Here is a 16,642-nt window from a genome sequence, read left to right as displayed (position 1 = left end):
GCCACTGCCTTTCCCACAGCTAGCATGGACCCCTGGCCCCTCCCTGAGACAGCATTGCTCTGGGGAGTTTTCGCTGGTGGCTTTACCTTGGCCGGGGACTCCTGCTTGGCTTGAGCAGCTGCCGTGACCCCTTTTCCCAGAGCTGATGCTGCCCCTTTGGCTGAAACTGCTCTGGTGGGAGCTGGGTTGGCTTTGCTCTGAGGAGTTTTCATAGAGGCCTTGATCTGGCTGGGAGCTTTGGCCGCCTCCTCACTGTCGGAGTCCTCCTCACTGCTCTCCGAGGAGTCTTCCTGCAGCTCAGCTTTGACTTCTCTCCCTGAGAGAGAAGTTGAGGGCTGCCAGGGACACTGTTACAGACAACTGGTCCTTCATTTAGGTTGCCCAAGGCACCAGAACTGTGAGATCATTTGACAGCTCCAAAACATCCAGACTTCACAATAGGAGCAAATCCTATGGCTGCTTTGATCAGTCTCATCTAAATGCTCATTGGATCTCCAGCGACTAGAGAGTATATTTTTCTCATGACTTTCAAAACTCACAATATGTGGGCTCTAGGCACACAGCTATCAAAACACCTGAACACAGTCCTCCAGGCTTTATGATGTGTGTGAGCATGTGTGTGGATGAGAGAGAGACATTGTGTGTATGTGAGACAATATATGTGTGAGAGACAATGTGTGAGCGAGAGACACTGTGTGTATGAGAGGCAATGTATAAGAAACAGTGTATGAGTGAGAGAGAGAGTGAGAGAGAGACAGTATGTGTATGAGAGAGACAGTGTGTGTATGTGAGAGTGTGAGAGTGAGAGAGAGACAGTATGTGAGTGAGAGAGAGAGAGAAAGAGAGAAAGACTGTGTGTGCGGGGGTGATGAAAGAGAGAGACAGAGAGAAGAGAACATGGTTCCCTGCTGTGATCAGACTCCAGGCAGGAAATCTAGGGTTAACATTCCTACTGTCAGCAGTCACATAGGAGATGGGGCCTCAATCTCAGCATTCCTGGGCTGTCGTCAGTCTGCCTCATGATCTCAGTGTGCCTCGGTGTCTGTTTTGTATTTAACTCTGCCCCACATACACCACCACATGAGACCTGTCGCGGTTTTGCTAGTAGAGGATGGTTAATATCTGCAGAGGGCGGGTACCGTTCCCAAGCACCCCCAGGAGAGGTGTGGACCTGCAAAGATAATGATCAGTTTTGTGGAGAAAGCCATGCAGGCACAAGCCCCAGAAACTGATATTTAAACCCCAGACCCATAAGGGACCTTACGTTTTCCCATTAGCCCGCCCAGTCTGTTTCCCCTCATCAGCAAACATATGTCCTCCGCAGAAGCTGCCCAGCCTGCCTGAACTGGTTGCTATTTCTGTAAGAAGGCAGAGAGGCGGGGGAAGGCAGGAGGATTTTTGCATTGCAGTCCTGTGCAGGGTTCTGAATGTCCACAGAAAGCTGCAGGTCCCTGTTGGCAGGAATGATACCAGAAAGGCAATGGTGCCTCTCTGAGCCCATGCGTCTCTCACTGTGCGCTTAGTGTGATGCTTACGTGCTGGGGTGGGCTCTGGGAGCAGAGAGACGTAGGTTTGAACCCCAGCTCTGCAACACGGTACTGTATGACCTTGAGAAACAGTTCACTTCCTGTTCCAACTTCAGCTATCCACTCTGACCATCATCTTCTACCCTTCCAATTCCCTGCCTTGATCAACTCCATCAACATGCTGACCCTTAGCAGGACCGCTGGTCCAGTGATCCATGGGCGTGAGTCCCTCACCACATTCAAGGCCTTTGTTCACTCATACCCTTGTCAGAATTCCACTGTCATTCAGTAATCATTCCCTTGCATATATCTTTAATTTCTGTGCCTTCCCTCGCTTTGAGCATCCTTGCTTGATAAAGCCGCAAACCCAGTTCTGTACTCCTCTCCTGTCCCATACTTCCTGCCACATTCCCTGTCTACTTTCCTGCCTATGGCCACTCTCTGCACACCTCCTTTCCCATCTTCCCTTGCAGTCACTGGCCTTGCTTCCTACTCTCCTGAGAAAAACTAAGGCATCAAAAAAGAGAACTGTCGCAGTCTCCCTCCTTTACACCACACCCATCTTCCTGTTACTGCAGACAAGCTGTCTGCTCTCAGCTAAGCAAATCTCGCCACCTTTTCTCTCCAGGGTCAACAACACTTCCCTCTCTCCTTGAACCATTCCCATCCCAGCATGCGGCAATCTCACTTTACTACAAGCCCCTTTGACCTCCTGTTTTCCTCTGTAACCACAAACCCCGCTTCCCCTCTTTCCTTTTGTAGCAAAGCTCTGTGAAATAGTAGTCTCTACCATGGTCACTATCTCCAAATAATTTGTTCCTCGTCCTTCTTGAACCCACTCCAATCAGGTTTTACCTCCAGTGAAAGCACTCTTACTAAGACCACCAGTAACTGCCATGTTGCTAAACGCAATGGTAGGCGCTCCATAGATATTTACTGGATGAATGAATGAAGCATTCTAAACGTCATTCTCTTCATGTGTAAAATGAGACCATAGTAACTACTTCTAAGGTTTGTTGTGAGGATTAGTTGGTACAGCACTTAGCAGAGTTACTAATGCTAAATTACATTTTGAGCAAAGGGATTTTGCTACATTTTAAGAGGAAATATTTACCTGTAAAGCATATGCAGCTTCCCTCAGTGCAGGCCTTAAAATAAAGGTCTTGGTCATATAAGGTAACTACCCCCTTGCTCTTATGGAAAGATTATTTCCAGTTCCTGTAAAGAGGAGGAATTGCTTTTTCCTTAGTTGGGTATTAAATATTTCTATTCACTGATGCATTGAAAGGTGAGAATTAATACCATTTGTTAATGAGAGTGTAGGGCTTTTCTCCAGATAGTACAGGAGTTAGGTATCAGAGTGGAAGACCTATCAGCACACTGAATTTGTTTATGAAATAGATCCCAGGATAAGTGGGAAACTGAAAATAATTGGTATCTGAGAGAGAGAGAGACCAAGCAATGCAAAAAGAGTGGCCAGGAACTGAACACTGGGCCTGGTTGGTTGGAGATATTAAAAGGATGGGGTGGCCAAGCCAATCTTACAGGAAAGTTGGTGAGCCAGGGAAGGATTCTAGGGGACTCAGAGTTTCTCTAAAGGTACCCATCATTAGCTTGCTGGAAGGAATATTTGTACCTGAAACCTTGGAGGGCAATTTGACAAGGTGTTTTAAAAAGGTTTGAAACAAACATGTCCTTTGATCTTGTCACTCCGTTTCTAGGAACTCATCCTAAGGGAATAATGATGGATGTGTACAGAGATTAAATTACAAGGCAGTTTCCTACAGCACAGTCCATTGTATGGTTTTAAAAAAGCCTAAGTGTCTACCAATAAGGAATTGGTTAAGTAAATTATTCTGTAATAATTCAGAATTGAATTCAGAATGTCATTCAACCCAGCTATTATAGAATATCCTGAAGGTTTTACTTCTTGATGTTGAAATATGTTCACAATACATTAAGTAAAATGATCAGCTCCAAAATAGTATGTAGAGGAGGAGTTACATTTTTGTAAATTTATAGGGACAAAATTAGAAAAAACAAATAAAAATATTAATAACTGTGGGGTTACTAGTGCTTTCCATTTTCTTTTTTTATTTACTCATGTTTTATAACTTTTCTACAAATGTTCATTATTTATACAATAAATGTAAAGTCCACAAAGCAAAATTATCTCACCAGTTACTATAGGATTCGTCATTCCTTTTTCTCTTTCTCATGGACCCTAGTGTCCATATGTAAATAAGATATGAACAAAGAAGCATATATAAATTAATAAGCATACAGCAGGAGGGGAGTGATCAGAGATATTTTAGAAGAATGTCCATCCATTCATTCCCACATATTTATGAGTATGAACCATGAACCATGTTCTTGGCACTATATAATTATCCAGCCAAGAATGAGGCCAGTGTGGCCCCTGCAAGTAATTACATCAGGATGAGCATCATTACAAAAAGAAAAATTCACGTGTCAGAGGAGCACATAAGAGGATATAACCCAGACTGAGAGGTGTAAAAGGCTTCTCCGGGTGAGTTATATTTAAGCCAAGGGCAGAAGGATGAATACAAGTTGACCACACATAGAGGGAGGACAGGATTTAAGGCAGAGGGAAGGAAGGAATCGAGCTCTCAGCGAGAGACCAGCATAAGTGAAGGTGCTGAGTGAACAGTGAAACAGAGCCCATCTGAGGCAGTGAGAGGAAACCAGAGCATTGAGAGCACACAGGTAGGTGTGAGGGGTGTGTCTCCAGGCAGAGAGTATGTGGGATTTCAGCATGGGTCCCAGAGTGTGTGGTGAGAACTCTGGCAGGCCCCCTTGGGAAGCACAGTAGGAACTCAAGAGAATAGATGAACCAGATCTAAACCGGAGTTCCTTCTGGTCCTGCCGACTCTCATGGGTGTTGATCCTACCCAATACCCTTTCATGACTGCAGCTCAGCTACAGAGCTGGACCCTTGCTGTGCGCTGCCCGTGTGTTACCTCACTCGACCCTGTCCTTCACACTATGAAGTGCGTGTTCTTTTTTTTTTTTTTTAAAGATTTTATTTATTTATTTGACAGAGAGAGATCACAAGTAGACAGAGAGGCAGGCAGAGAGAGAGAGAGGGAAGCAGGCTCGCCGCCGAGCAGAGAGCCCGACGCGGGACCCGATCCCAGGACCCTGAGACCACGACCCGAGCCGAAGGCAGCGGCTCAACCCACTGAGCCACCCAGGCGCCCCTGAAGTGCATGTTCTTATCTTCATTTCGTAGGTGAAAAAACTTAAGGCTTGGAGAGATTAAGGGATTTTCCTAAGACCAAAAGGCAAGTGAATAGGAGAGGAGGAGCTCAAACCCAAGAGAGTCCACGCTGGCCCCTGAATGAAGTGGATGACAGGAGGAAATTTAGGAGTGAAGGTGAAGGGTCAGGGTACAGATGCTGATGTGCAAGGCGAATTCCATTTCTTCCCACTCAAGTTGATTGCAAGTCTTTCTCCCCACGAGCGGGTGGCAAACGAACTCAGGCTTCTCAAGGTTTTCTGTGCTTTCTGGGGCTGTGCTGTGGATGCTAGGTTTCCTGCGGTGTCCTGGTTCTGGAACGTCCCCCCTGCCTGGGGTGGCCTGCAGAGAAGTACCACGGCACGTGCTTACCTGATACCAGTGCATCTGGGAGACTCCAGCAGCACTTTTCAGGGGGAATAAACTGACTTTCAGACCTTGGGAACTCAAAACGTTCTTCACTTTACTATGTGGAGCAGTTCATCTCTCTCCAGCTCCTGCTCACAAACTCCAGGCCCAAATGTGCCGACCCAAGTCCATTACCATGCACATGACAATGGGACGGGCTTTCACTGACAAGCCCCTACTCCTCTGAGGAGCCACGCCAGCCACACCAGTTAAGAGCAACAGCTTACCTGAGGTTTGGCAGGGAAGGAAGGTTCATCTCAGGCTATATTGCAGGGCATTTGGTGGGTCCATTCATCTGTTGTTCGTGAACGCAAGAAGCACTTCCTCTTTGTGCGAGTTCATTACACATAGTCCTGAATACAAATAAGGTGATTCCACAGGTGAGAGGTTCTGGGAGATAAAGGTAATTTGACACATGTTACTCTCAACGAAGTCATCATGTCATCAGGGCCCTCAAGTGAAGGAAATCACAGCATCAGACATCCAGACAAGCCAGCCTCAGAGAAGGGTGACGTTTACTTGCTCATTTGTTTATGCGCCTTACAGTGTAAGGGTGTGAGGTGTGCTGTGGTTAGTTCTCATGCCCATTCAGCCGAGGCTCTGGACAGCCTACGATGCTCAGCACACACTAGGTACTCAATAAATATGAGAGAATGGATGGAGAATGAAGAAATGCTTATCCCTGCTCACTGAGTAAGTTCAGCCTCAGCAGGGTGTTTTGATGATATATGGGCCCCAGTAGGAAAGCATAAAGGAAATGACACTATTTCCTACATCCCAGGTAGAGATGGGACCACCCAGACAGCACCAGGATGGCTGGGACATTAGACACATTTGGCTTTAACACTTCTTCAGAAAGAAATGTATCTGAACAGGCACAGACATGAACAAGTACATTCTCAATTTCCCTCCAGTGGCTCAGACCAATGGCTTGATGGCATTGGCCGGGGACTGATTTTCAAAAACCATGATGAAAATCATGTATGTGCCTGAATCTAGAGGCTAACTAAAATGTTGGGTGTTTTTTCTTCAGCTTGGAATGGGACATCTCTCTTTGGCAACATTGTTCATTTCATTTTTCTCAGACGCTGGGCATTCAAATGAGAGAGATCTGAATTCACCACTAATTGGGTGATCTCGAACTGGGTATTTTATCGCTCTCAGCCTCCACGTCTTGAGCTCAAAAATAGAGAGAATGCTACCCATCTGATAGAATTATTACAGTGATAAATACGAGGTATATAAAAGTACCTAAGCAGAGCTCTGGTCACAGAGGAGGTTCCTGATAAGCAATAGTTACTCTGCTGAACAAGCAATAAAGAAATTATTATATTTCAGTCTTTCAACTTGCTGCAGTAAGGAATTGTGCAAAGTGTTACAGACACAAGAGAGCATACCTAAGTCTGGCTCAGGGGACAAGAGAGGAGGTGACAAGTGAGCAGAGGACCGATGGGGGAGCAGAGGGGGTCAAGTGGGAAAAGGCAAAGGGCATTTGGGCAGAGGGAGTATCACGCAGGAGAGCCAGGCAACTGGAAAGTACCTTACAGAAACAGAGGGAAGTTTCATGTGGCTGAAAAAAAAAAGTGGTGGATGGTGAGGTTGGGAAGAGAGGCAGGGACATCCTGGGATATGTGGACAGATTGTGAGCCAGCCAGGTTCATGGCTAGAAGGAAAACTGGCAGATTGCCGAGGAGAGACTGAAGTGGGGAGAGGCTGGGAGATATAGTTATTTAATTTGATCACTCATAACAATACAACTACCTTTTTTAAAAGATTTGTTTATTTTAGAGAGACAGAGAGAGGGGAAAAGTGAGAGAGAGTGAGCAGAGGGGAGGGCAATGGAGAAAATCTCAAGCAGACTCCCCACTGGGCGTGGAGCCTGACATGGGGCTTGATCCCAAGACCCTGAGATCATAACCTAAACTGAAACCAAGAGTCAGACGCTTACCTGACTGACCCACCCAGGTGCCCCAACAATACAACTACTTTTCATGGAGTTCCTATACTCTGTCAGACAGCGCATTTAAACAACTTTCACATTTTATCCCAGACTTCCAACAAGTCTATAAAAAAGATTCATTTATCCCCAATTTGCAGTTGAGAAAGCTGAGGTATAGAGAGGTTAAGGACCTTGCCAGGTAACATGGGTAATAATTTCTGTAGCTGTGATTTGAGCCCAGGTGTGTGTCTGACTCCCAACCCTGTGCCATCTTGTTGCTCCTGGTCAATGACCAAGTGGGAAAAGGAGTCCTACTGGAACCCCGGCCAGGGCTGGAGCCTCCACTGCCCTTTGCAGAGCTCTGATGATGACTGCCTGTTTGCCTATTTCTCCCACGCATTTCTGGCTATGGGAACCTACCCACCTAGAATGGCCTTGTCCCCTCACTCTCTATCTACCGCCCTGCCCCTCCCATACCATATTTTGACCCCAAAGGCTGTTCTTACTTAAACTACATCCTAATCCTGCCTCACTTCTTAGGTACTGTGCATTTTCTGTGCCTGTTCTCAGTGTCCGCAGTTGAGACTCTTCCCTCTCTGCCTGTTCCACCCTAATGGAGAGCCAGATTCCTATTCCTCTACTCTCCTTACTTGACTATCCTGAAATAATACTCAGGCTATACACATTCCAGTCCAAAGATGTAATTATCGTGCATTTAGTTCACCTCAAGTGTTGCATAGAAGAAAGGTCACAGAACTGAAAGTTAAAAAATCTGAGGGCAAACCCCAGTTCTTCCACTTCCCAGGACCATACTGTGGGAAGATTCCAGACATCCCCATGAATGTACTAAATAGAATACCTGAGAGCAAGCAACAGAAACCTACTCTTGTGTATATAAACAAAAGAGGAGAATCCATTGAAAGGACACAGATAGCTTGCAGAATCAAATAAATAGACAACGTGCCCTAGAGGGGACAGGAAGCAAGACCCCTCTGGGTATATCAGTAACAGTGACTTACAGACTGTCTCTCCAAGGCTGGCCACTAGTCCCTCTTTCTGTGTTTTGGTGGCCATCCAGATTCTAATTTTCATAGGGTGTCTTGCCTTGCTTCATATGCCTATGTTCCTTCATGTCCACATAACTGACATCACACAAAAACCACATGGCAGGAGGAAGGAACATTTTCCCCAGGGAAAATCAGAGTATTCCTACCAGTGTAAAAGGAAAGGGAATCTGGACAAGCATGAGCAACCATTGTCCTCTACTTAAAACTCAGATGCCACGTAAAAAGGTCACTGTTGTGAAGATTATATCAACTGTGAGCAACTCTTCTAACTGTAAGACAATAAAAAAAAAAAAGAAAAAGTTGATATTTTTTCTTTTATACTTTAAAAATCAGTGCTAGATTTTAAGGGATTTCTGCCTTAAAGTGTTAGTATTTACTCTCTTTTCTTCTCTGAAGTCAGTTAAAAACTACAAAAAAAGTGAAAAGCAGAGAAGAAAATGTCATCTTCAAAAAAACTATGGGCGGAAAAATCATCCATAAGTTCCCAAACAAAAACGTTTAAGAAAAATGAAACTTTCCCAGGAAAACACATAACTTTATAAGTCATGTGTAGGATACAGAATTCTCAAACAGTAGTTGGTACACAAAGGTCCATCTAATGACTGAGGACACAGATTTCCAATGCCAGTGGGTGTGAGAGGACCCTAGGAGCATCCTCCAAATCCATTCCACATTCCAGACTGGCAGCAGGAACAGGGAAGGCTGGACCGCACAGATGAGTCACCTGCGAGGGCTAGAAGTACCGCAGCCAGAGGGGCAGGCAGAGGAGAAAGAACAAGCAACAGTGGGTTTGGGTTTGCAGCTCTTGATCAAAGTCAACTCAAACAATATAAATGGCTACAGAGAACACCTGTTACACAAAGAGCTTCATTGTACAGCTTTCTTATCTTATTCTGACCCTAAAGGATCAACACCAAAAGCTGAATAGCTGTATTTGTAGGCAGGGGAGGCAGCACACTGAGAAGGCTTTGTGAGGCAAGGCACCTGAATTCAGGCTGCCAAACAGCCCACCCCCAGCACCATTCTCTGGTCAGTGGTTCTCCCAGGTGGACTGGTCCCCATCCGTGGTGAGTGATCACCAGAAACAAGCCAGGGTGAGATTGATACTTAGATAACAATGGGAAGAAGAGAAAGGAGGAAGAGGAGAAGCATCAGCTGATCAAAACCAAATAGAGATAAATAGAATTATCCACATCTTCCAAATCAAATTATCCCATCAAATGGGAAAATTTCAGAAAAGTAAGTTTCCATTGGCATCAATAAATAAATATAAGCTCTTGAAAAAAAGTGCTGAAGAAAGGGGTAAAAGAGAATAAGAGATATGGGACAAGAGAACCTGCGGGTAGAGAGCAGGAAGAGTTCAGAAGAGAAGTTGAAGGAAATGAAGCCGTCAAAGAAATGAAATCCAGGTTCGAAATAGCAAACTCTTGGAATAGACACCAACTGAAAAACATAAAGAAAAGGAGGACAGACTTGAAAAAAAACATGCAAGTCCAAAATATTAACAAATCATGAGTTGAAAGCAATTAGAATGTAAATTATTGGTTTGTCAGTGGAAGATGGACTAAATAAAGAGATCGGATTCTTGACTTGGTGTTAGAGAAAAATGAGACAATAACACTAGAAGAAAAAAAATTCAGACATACCTAAGAGAGTTTTCCTGAAGTAAAAAAAATCTAGAATCCACACAGATTTAAATGGCGTATTATATCTGAGAAAAAAATTTTATACAGAACAACCAACTCTAAGATATATTCCAATGAAGTTGGCAGATTTCAAGAATAAAGAAGACATTTAGGAAAATCTAGCATCCCTTACCTCCCACAGAAATGTCACCTACATGGGAAAAGTGGTGGGTCCTCAATATCCAGTGTTAGAAAGTAATGAGTGACCCAACTTTCTTTCAAATGGAAAAACAGCAGATAGACTTTTTCAAATATGCTGGATTTTATGGAATAAGCACTCATGCATTCTTCTTTGTAAAGTAAGTGTAACAATGTGGTGACTCCAAAAAAAATTTAGAAGAGTCAAAGTATGAAGTGACAAAAAATATAGTAGAAAATATTTCACTCATAATTCCTATTAAAAAGAAAATACCAGGGCACCTGGGTGGCTCATTCGGTTAAGCCCCTGACTCTTGATTTCAGCTCAGTTCATGATCTCAGAGTTGTGAGGCTGAGCCTCATGTCAGGCTCTGCACTGGGCATAGAGCCTGCTTAAGAGTCTCTCTCCCTCTCTCTCCCTCTCCCCTCACTTCTGCTCTCTCCTCCTCTTAAAAAAAAAAAGACAAAATATTTAGAAATAAACAAATATGCTAGGCACACAAGGAAAACCTGTAAGAAGTCTTTGTTGAGAATCAAAAGAAGCTTTAAATAAATAAGTCCTATTTTCTATAAGAATGCTTAATATTTTAGGATATAATGCTTCTTAAATTAACACGTAACTGTAATTCAGTTGCAATCAGAATACTAACAGGAGGGTTTTTTAAAACTGCAAACCTGCAAACTGCAAACTGATGCTAACTTTCATAAAAAAAAAAAAAAACTTAGCATGGAGAAATAGCCAGAAAATTCATTAAAAAGCACAATAAATTTTGGAGGATGGCCCTAAATTACTGTAATCTAGAAAATACAATACTGCCACAATATAGATAAGCAGATCAATGGGTGGAATAGTCTAGAAACAGACACAAATGCATTTGTAAAGGAACACATTCATGATGTTGAGATGACTGACTGGCTATTTGGAGAACATAAATCTGAATTCCAACCTCACTTCTTTCACCAAAAATAAGTTTCTGATTGGTCAAAGATTTAAGCTTAGAAAACAAAACTGGGAAATAACTGTGGAAAATATATAGAATATTTAAAATACAATCCTGAGTAATAACATTCTAAGTATGACATAAAAAGCAGAATCTGTAAATATCACTTGATACAGATTTTATGCTTTATATGACAAAGACCTGTCACCAACAAACTCAGAAGACAAATGACAAATTAGGGGAATATTTACAACACATATCTCTGACAGAGGGTGAATTTTCTTAACATCCAAAGGTTGACAATAAAATTGCCTTAAGGGTAGGAAGAGGCAGTGTATACATATAGAAAGTAGAACAACAGCTCCCTTGGGGCCTCTGTCTGGCTCAGTGGGAAAAGCATGTGACTCTTGACCTCAGGGTCCTGAGTTCAAGTCCCACATTGGGGTTAGAGATTGCTTAAATTAAAAAAAAATCCCTTTTAAAACACAAAAGTTTGATTATATTGCTCAGAATAGAAGAAGTAAATTTGTAATTACAGTGAGACATCATTTTTCCCTATAGGACTGGACAGTATTAAAGCCACAGATGGTCCGTACTCTCAGCAAGGTTGTAAATGCACAGCTCGCCCCGGTGTGCTGGGTGGGAATGTGAGAGGTCAGTCTGGCGATGCTGATGGTAGAAAATTACAGGCATGAGCTTGTTCTTTGCCATGGTCTTTTTCATAACAAAATTTTGCAAACAAACTGGATGTGCATTAAAAGGACATTGGCTAAAGTTTGATAAACACAGAAGAGTTTTGTATGGCGTTAAAAGATTAAGGTGCTGAAAAGCAAGTATCTCCCACCTAGATCGATTGTTACATTTAAGAAAAGGAGATGCAGAACAGCACATATGACATGAACTCGGTTGTGTACAATAAAAAGGGATGTCTAAGACACCCACTTTTCTCCTTAAATGCTTGCACATGTGGAAGGTTGCACAAAAACTGTTGCCAACTTTGATCTGTGGTGGATGGGCTGGGGACATGGACAGGAAAGCCCTTTACATCTAAAACAAAGTGCCAAGTATGTGCAAGTGTCAATTTTATAATTTAAATAACCACTTAAAAAGGAATAGAATGGGAGAAAATGTATTCTTACGTGGAAAACAATGTTTTTATGTATGTCCTACTAGTAGATCACGCTAGCATCTTTCTTTGCTCTCAGAGGACATTGACTCCATTCATTTTCATCTTAACAAATCCATTTGGCAGCAACAGAGATTTTTCAGGCCACTGACCGGAGAAGGTCAGAGGAGGCCACATAGACAAAGGGAAGGAGTGAGGAAGACATTTTACACTTAACCTAGTTATAAAAATTAGCACCTTGATTTTTTTTCTTCATGAAATAACATGGGAAATAAGTTCATATATAGCATCAGAATTAAACACTCAAGGTCGCCTGTATAAGAGCGAGAGACAAGTCTGAATGTACCTTCATCCTCAAGCAAGCTGTGCTGGGCTCTGGGGTAGGGAGAAGAATAGAACATATTCCCTGGGGCGCCTGGGTGGCTCAGTCGTTAAGTGTCTGCCTTCGGCTCAGGTCATGATTCCAGAGTCCTGGAATCAAGCCCCGCATCAGGCTCCCTGCTCAGTGGGGAGACTTCTTCTCCCTCTCCCATTGCTGCTCTGCCTGCTTGTGCTCTCTTGCTTTCTCTGTCAAATAAATAAAATCTTTTAAAAACAAAAACCATATTCCCTCTCCGCAAGCCATTCTGAGCCTGGTGGGAAAGGCAGGCAAGTGAACAAATAATTCGCTAATGATTCAGTAAGTGTGATGGTGGGTGAGCTGTGCTCAAAGAATGAAATAGTGTGCCGAGTAGAATAAAGGCTCTTTAGATCACCATACGGGTATGGGGGCGAGCTTTCTTCTCTCCCCTCCATCTACTCTTCAACAGAAGCTGAGAGAAGGGGACGAACAGGCCCACAGTTTATTTTACTAACCCGTGTTCCCTGTCCTTAGAATTTCTTTCTAAGCACAGTATGTTCCATGAAGGAAAAAAAAAAAAAGTAATACCCCTTGTTTAGCAGTTTATTTTTTTTTTCCAGGAAGAGAATCTCCTCTATATCCTTCACAAGAAATTTTAGAATAAGTTTCTTCCTATACCAGAGCTTTTACATCCAAGCATGCGATACCCGACATGGAACTAAGCAGAAAACGTAGGGACCAATATGAATTTTCTTCATCTATCATTGATTGGCCAAGAGATCCCCTTTCCCCCCAAATAATGAGAGTTTTAGTTTACAGAACTCTCATGTATGAACTATCACAAAACCCATAAGCTGGGTGTTACCTGCATTTTCCATCTTACAGCAAGTTCAAATTCGTGAAGGACTGAAGTATCTATGTCACGTCATTTGAAGCTCGAAAACCACTAGAAGCTAGTGTTGTTAATCATTTTCTGTCATAAATAAGGATATGGGCTAAGTGTTGGAACCAAACTGCCTGGATTCGGTTCCCAGTTTCGCTACTTGGTGACCATCTTCCCTTGAGCAAATCGTTCAACCTTTCTGTGCCTGAGCACCTGTGTCTGTAAAAATGAGAGGACGGGACTTCGTAAGGTTATTGTAAGGGTGAAGAGAGTTCACCTATGAAGCGCTCGAGACAGAGCCTGGTCCATGAGAATCACTGCATGATGAGGTCTTCCTCCAATTCCAGAGACCTGTTGTTCATTTCGAGCTCTTGTTTCTCGAGCCCTGTTCTCTTGTTTGCTCAAGTGTGCTCAGGGAGTGCTATTGGGTTTTATGTGGGGAAAATCATCAAGGGAGGAGTCTTATTGTCAGATACGTTCAGAAACTACTGCCTTAAAGATGAAGAGCTCTCTTCTCTGCAGTACTTTCCAGAGCATTTGAAATGCTTACACTGACTAGACATCCACCCAGAAATTCCCACCCACACAGCAGTGCTAGAGCCCTTCCTTCCTCCCTCTCTTTGCCTCTTTGGCTGCTAAGACTGTGAAGATGGGGGGCTTATAAGTGTCCTTGGCCTTTGAAAAAGAAGGGGCATCCACCAGGCAGTTTCACCAGGACATTGCCATGTCCTGCGGCCTTGGCTGGCCTTTGGCTACTGGTGATCCCTAAGCTAAAATCAGGCAGCCTGTGGTTCTCAGAGACGAGATAAAAAGGCAACTGGGCTCCTCCACCTGGTGATGCATGGCATTCCCTACATCCGCAGGGAAGGATCGGCATTCCGTGCTCAACTGCCCAACGGCTGCGTTGCTTCCTGGGAGGTGCCGAGGGTGGTCCTGACCCTCTCCTCCAGCCTTGTGTGTGTGGGGGGGGCGGGGGGGGGGAGACAGAGGGCAGCTGGATTTCTTGTTCTTCCTCTAATCTGTCGCTAGTTCAAGTGACTTAAAGGATTGTAAGCTTCACTAAGGGGTCAATTGGGGGGACAATTTTGAATGCTATGTGAAAGCGGAGCAAGCCTTGGTAGATGCGGGGTGGGGGGGGCGAGGAGAGGGAGGGAGGGAAGCTGAGATAATCAAAAGTTTAAAAAATGTAGTCAGCCTTTATGTCGTTCTTAACAGTCGGCCATCACTTCCTTCACAGTCTTTCCTGAGTCTCTGAGCGCCGCGGTGTTAGGTGCTGATGGCGCCCGCTTTATCGAGGAGAAAATGAAGGCCTAGTTGGTAGCGAGTAACTGGCAGGTAGTAATTGCCAGGGCTGGGAGCCAAACCAGGTTCTGCCACTCGGGAGCCATGGGCCTTTGCCCCACTCGGTGGTGTCAGGCATGAGAGCTGAGGGTCCCCGAGGAGAGCAGAGAGAGGCAGGAGGGGATGAGAAACCACGAAACAAAAGTGGCAAAGGCATTGTTTCTTTGCAGCGTTGCCCGAGGCCAGGCTCGGAGCAGAGCTGCCAGCCCCATGTCTGACAAGACAAAACCTGCCGGGAGTGAAAATCTATCCTGCTGAGGAGTTTGAAAAATAATTTTGAGCTGGAAATTGCATTTTATCTTTTCATCCCCTGAAGTTCAGACTTCAACTCCCCACAGTTGTCCTGATTTAAAAAAAAAAAAAAAAAAAAAAGATTCTAGCACCACCACTAGATAGCAGTGAGTCAGAAGTCCCCATGCCTCCGTGCTGAAAACGGCTGGTGGAATCAGCTTGTGTTGGCGGAGGGGACAGGCAAACTGCACCAGGTCTCAGAGCCCATAGCCATCATGTGTCATTACTGAGGAAGAGATAGATCTGTGCTCGTGTGCAGACGGTGGCTAATACTAATTGTTATGGTCAGAAACACAGAGACTGGGAGACTCTTATTAGTTGTTTTCTGGAATGTAGCGTTTTCTGAATCTAAGGGCCAAGAAGACAAAGATCGTGGCGCATGAGATTTTCTAAGCTTCTGCTGGAGGAGTGACCTAATCAGAGAGAGGCAGTAAAGCTTTCGTCAGTCAGATCTGTGTTTCTGCCCCTCCCTCATTTCATTCACAAGCCGTGTGACCTTTGGCAAAATATTTCTCTTCCCTGAGCTGTGATTTACGTACTTCCTGGGTTTCATTGTGAGGATCAAACAAAATAGCCTGTACAATCAGCAGTGGCTAAACTTCTGTGCTCAATCAATTGCAGTTACTTTAATCAAACATCATAATCCAATAGGAAATGAGAGAACTTGATTAGGGCAAAAAGACCCAGTCGTCCCACTGAGAAACGTTCTGATCAGACACACAGAAGCTGATGAAGGTCAGAAATGAGCAGGAGTTAGACTGGCACCTAGGTTCATTAGTGTTCTCCTCCTATGGGCTCGAGAAGGTAAGGTCTGGAGAGCTGGGGTGGGAGGTGGGGGGGAGCCTCTGATTCATAGCTGGCCATGTGCCAGCTCCAGCAGAGGAAACCGGTCAAGGAGACAGGCCAGACAATAATACCTTTTCTCTCCTGGGGCCTGCCAAAAACATGTCCTAGAATGCTGCCAGGCTGGGGGCCCAGAATGCCTAGCAGGAGCCTGTTGCCAAGGATGTGAAAACTAGAAGCAAAACAAAGAGGCAGCCTGGGGAGGGGCTGCTGTAGATTGGAGAAAATGCTCTTCTGAACCTCATCTAGGAGCAGTCCAAGGGGAGAAGGTGACTGAGGGCCCTTCCTGAGGGCCTGTTTCCACAAAGAAATGTTCCTCCTGCTGCCAAGATTGGGCCCATTACGTGATCACTGATATTATAAAACACCTCTGTGACCAGCCAGGGTTAGGAGTGTAGTCGATAGAGGGACTCATTCTCTCTAATAATTTGACTCTGTAGAGACAGAAACAATTTCTCTGAGTTATGGTCTCGTGTTAATCTCAAGGCTCTTATTGAGAGGCTAAGAAATTCCCCTAGAAAGTCTGCTTCCTATAGTGTCCATTATGTCATTCAGTAGTCTTAAAAAAAATGCTTCATTCAGCAAATTCTTTTTTGACAGGTACAGTAGAAAGGCCATAGATTTTTTTGAGTAAAGAGACCTGGACCTGAACACTGGCTTTTGCATATACCGGTGATACTCTGACCGATGCTGCGGCTTTATTCCTTAAGCAGAGGTAGTAACACCTGCCCGGGGGGTGTTATAGGGATTCCAGGTGCTAGTTATTAGATATTTTCCGTGTGCAAGGCACTTTGCTACAGCCTAATAAGCATCTCCCTGAGTTCTCACAGCAAACTGATGAATGGGGGATTATCA

The 16,642-nt window shown here is 44.2% G+C and overlaps 1 protein-coding gene across 1 annotated transcript in view; it reads right to left on the bottom strand.

The window, feature by feature from the left end:
• Nucleotides 1-16,642, bottom strand: part of LOC123948853 (treacle protein-like) — a 120,494-nt gene that overhangs the window by 27,929 nt on the left and 75,923 nt on the right. Inside the window, 1 exon segment of the mRNA XM_046015980.1 lies at nucleotides 1-316. Coding sequence (XP_045871936.1) covers nucleotides 1-316 — 316 coding nt within the window.

Source organism: Meles meles, chromosome 8 (assembly GCF_922984935.1).
Source record: "Meles meles chromosome 8, mMelMel3.1 paternal haplotype, whole genome shotgun sequence".
NCBI lineage: Eukaryota > Metazoa > Chordata > Mammalia > Carnivora > Mustelidae > Meles > Meles meles.
This window is presented reverse-complemented; position numbering and strand designations above follow the sequence as displayed.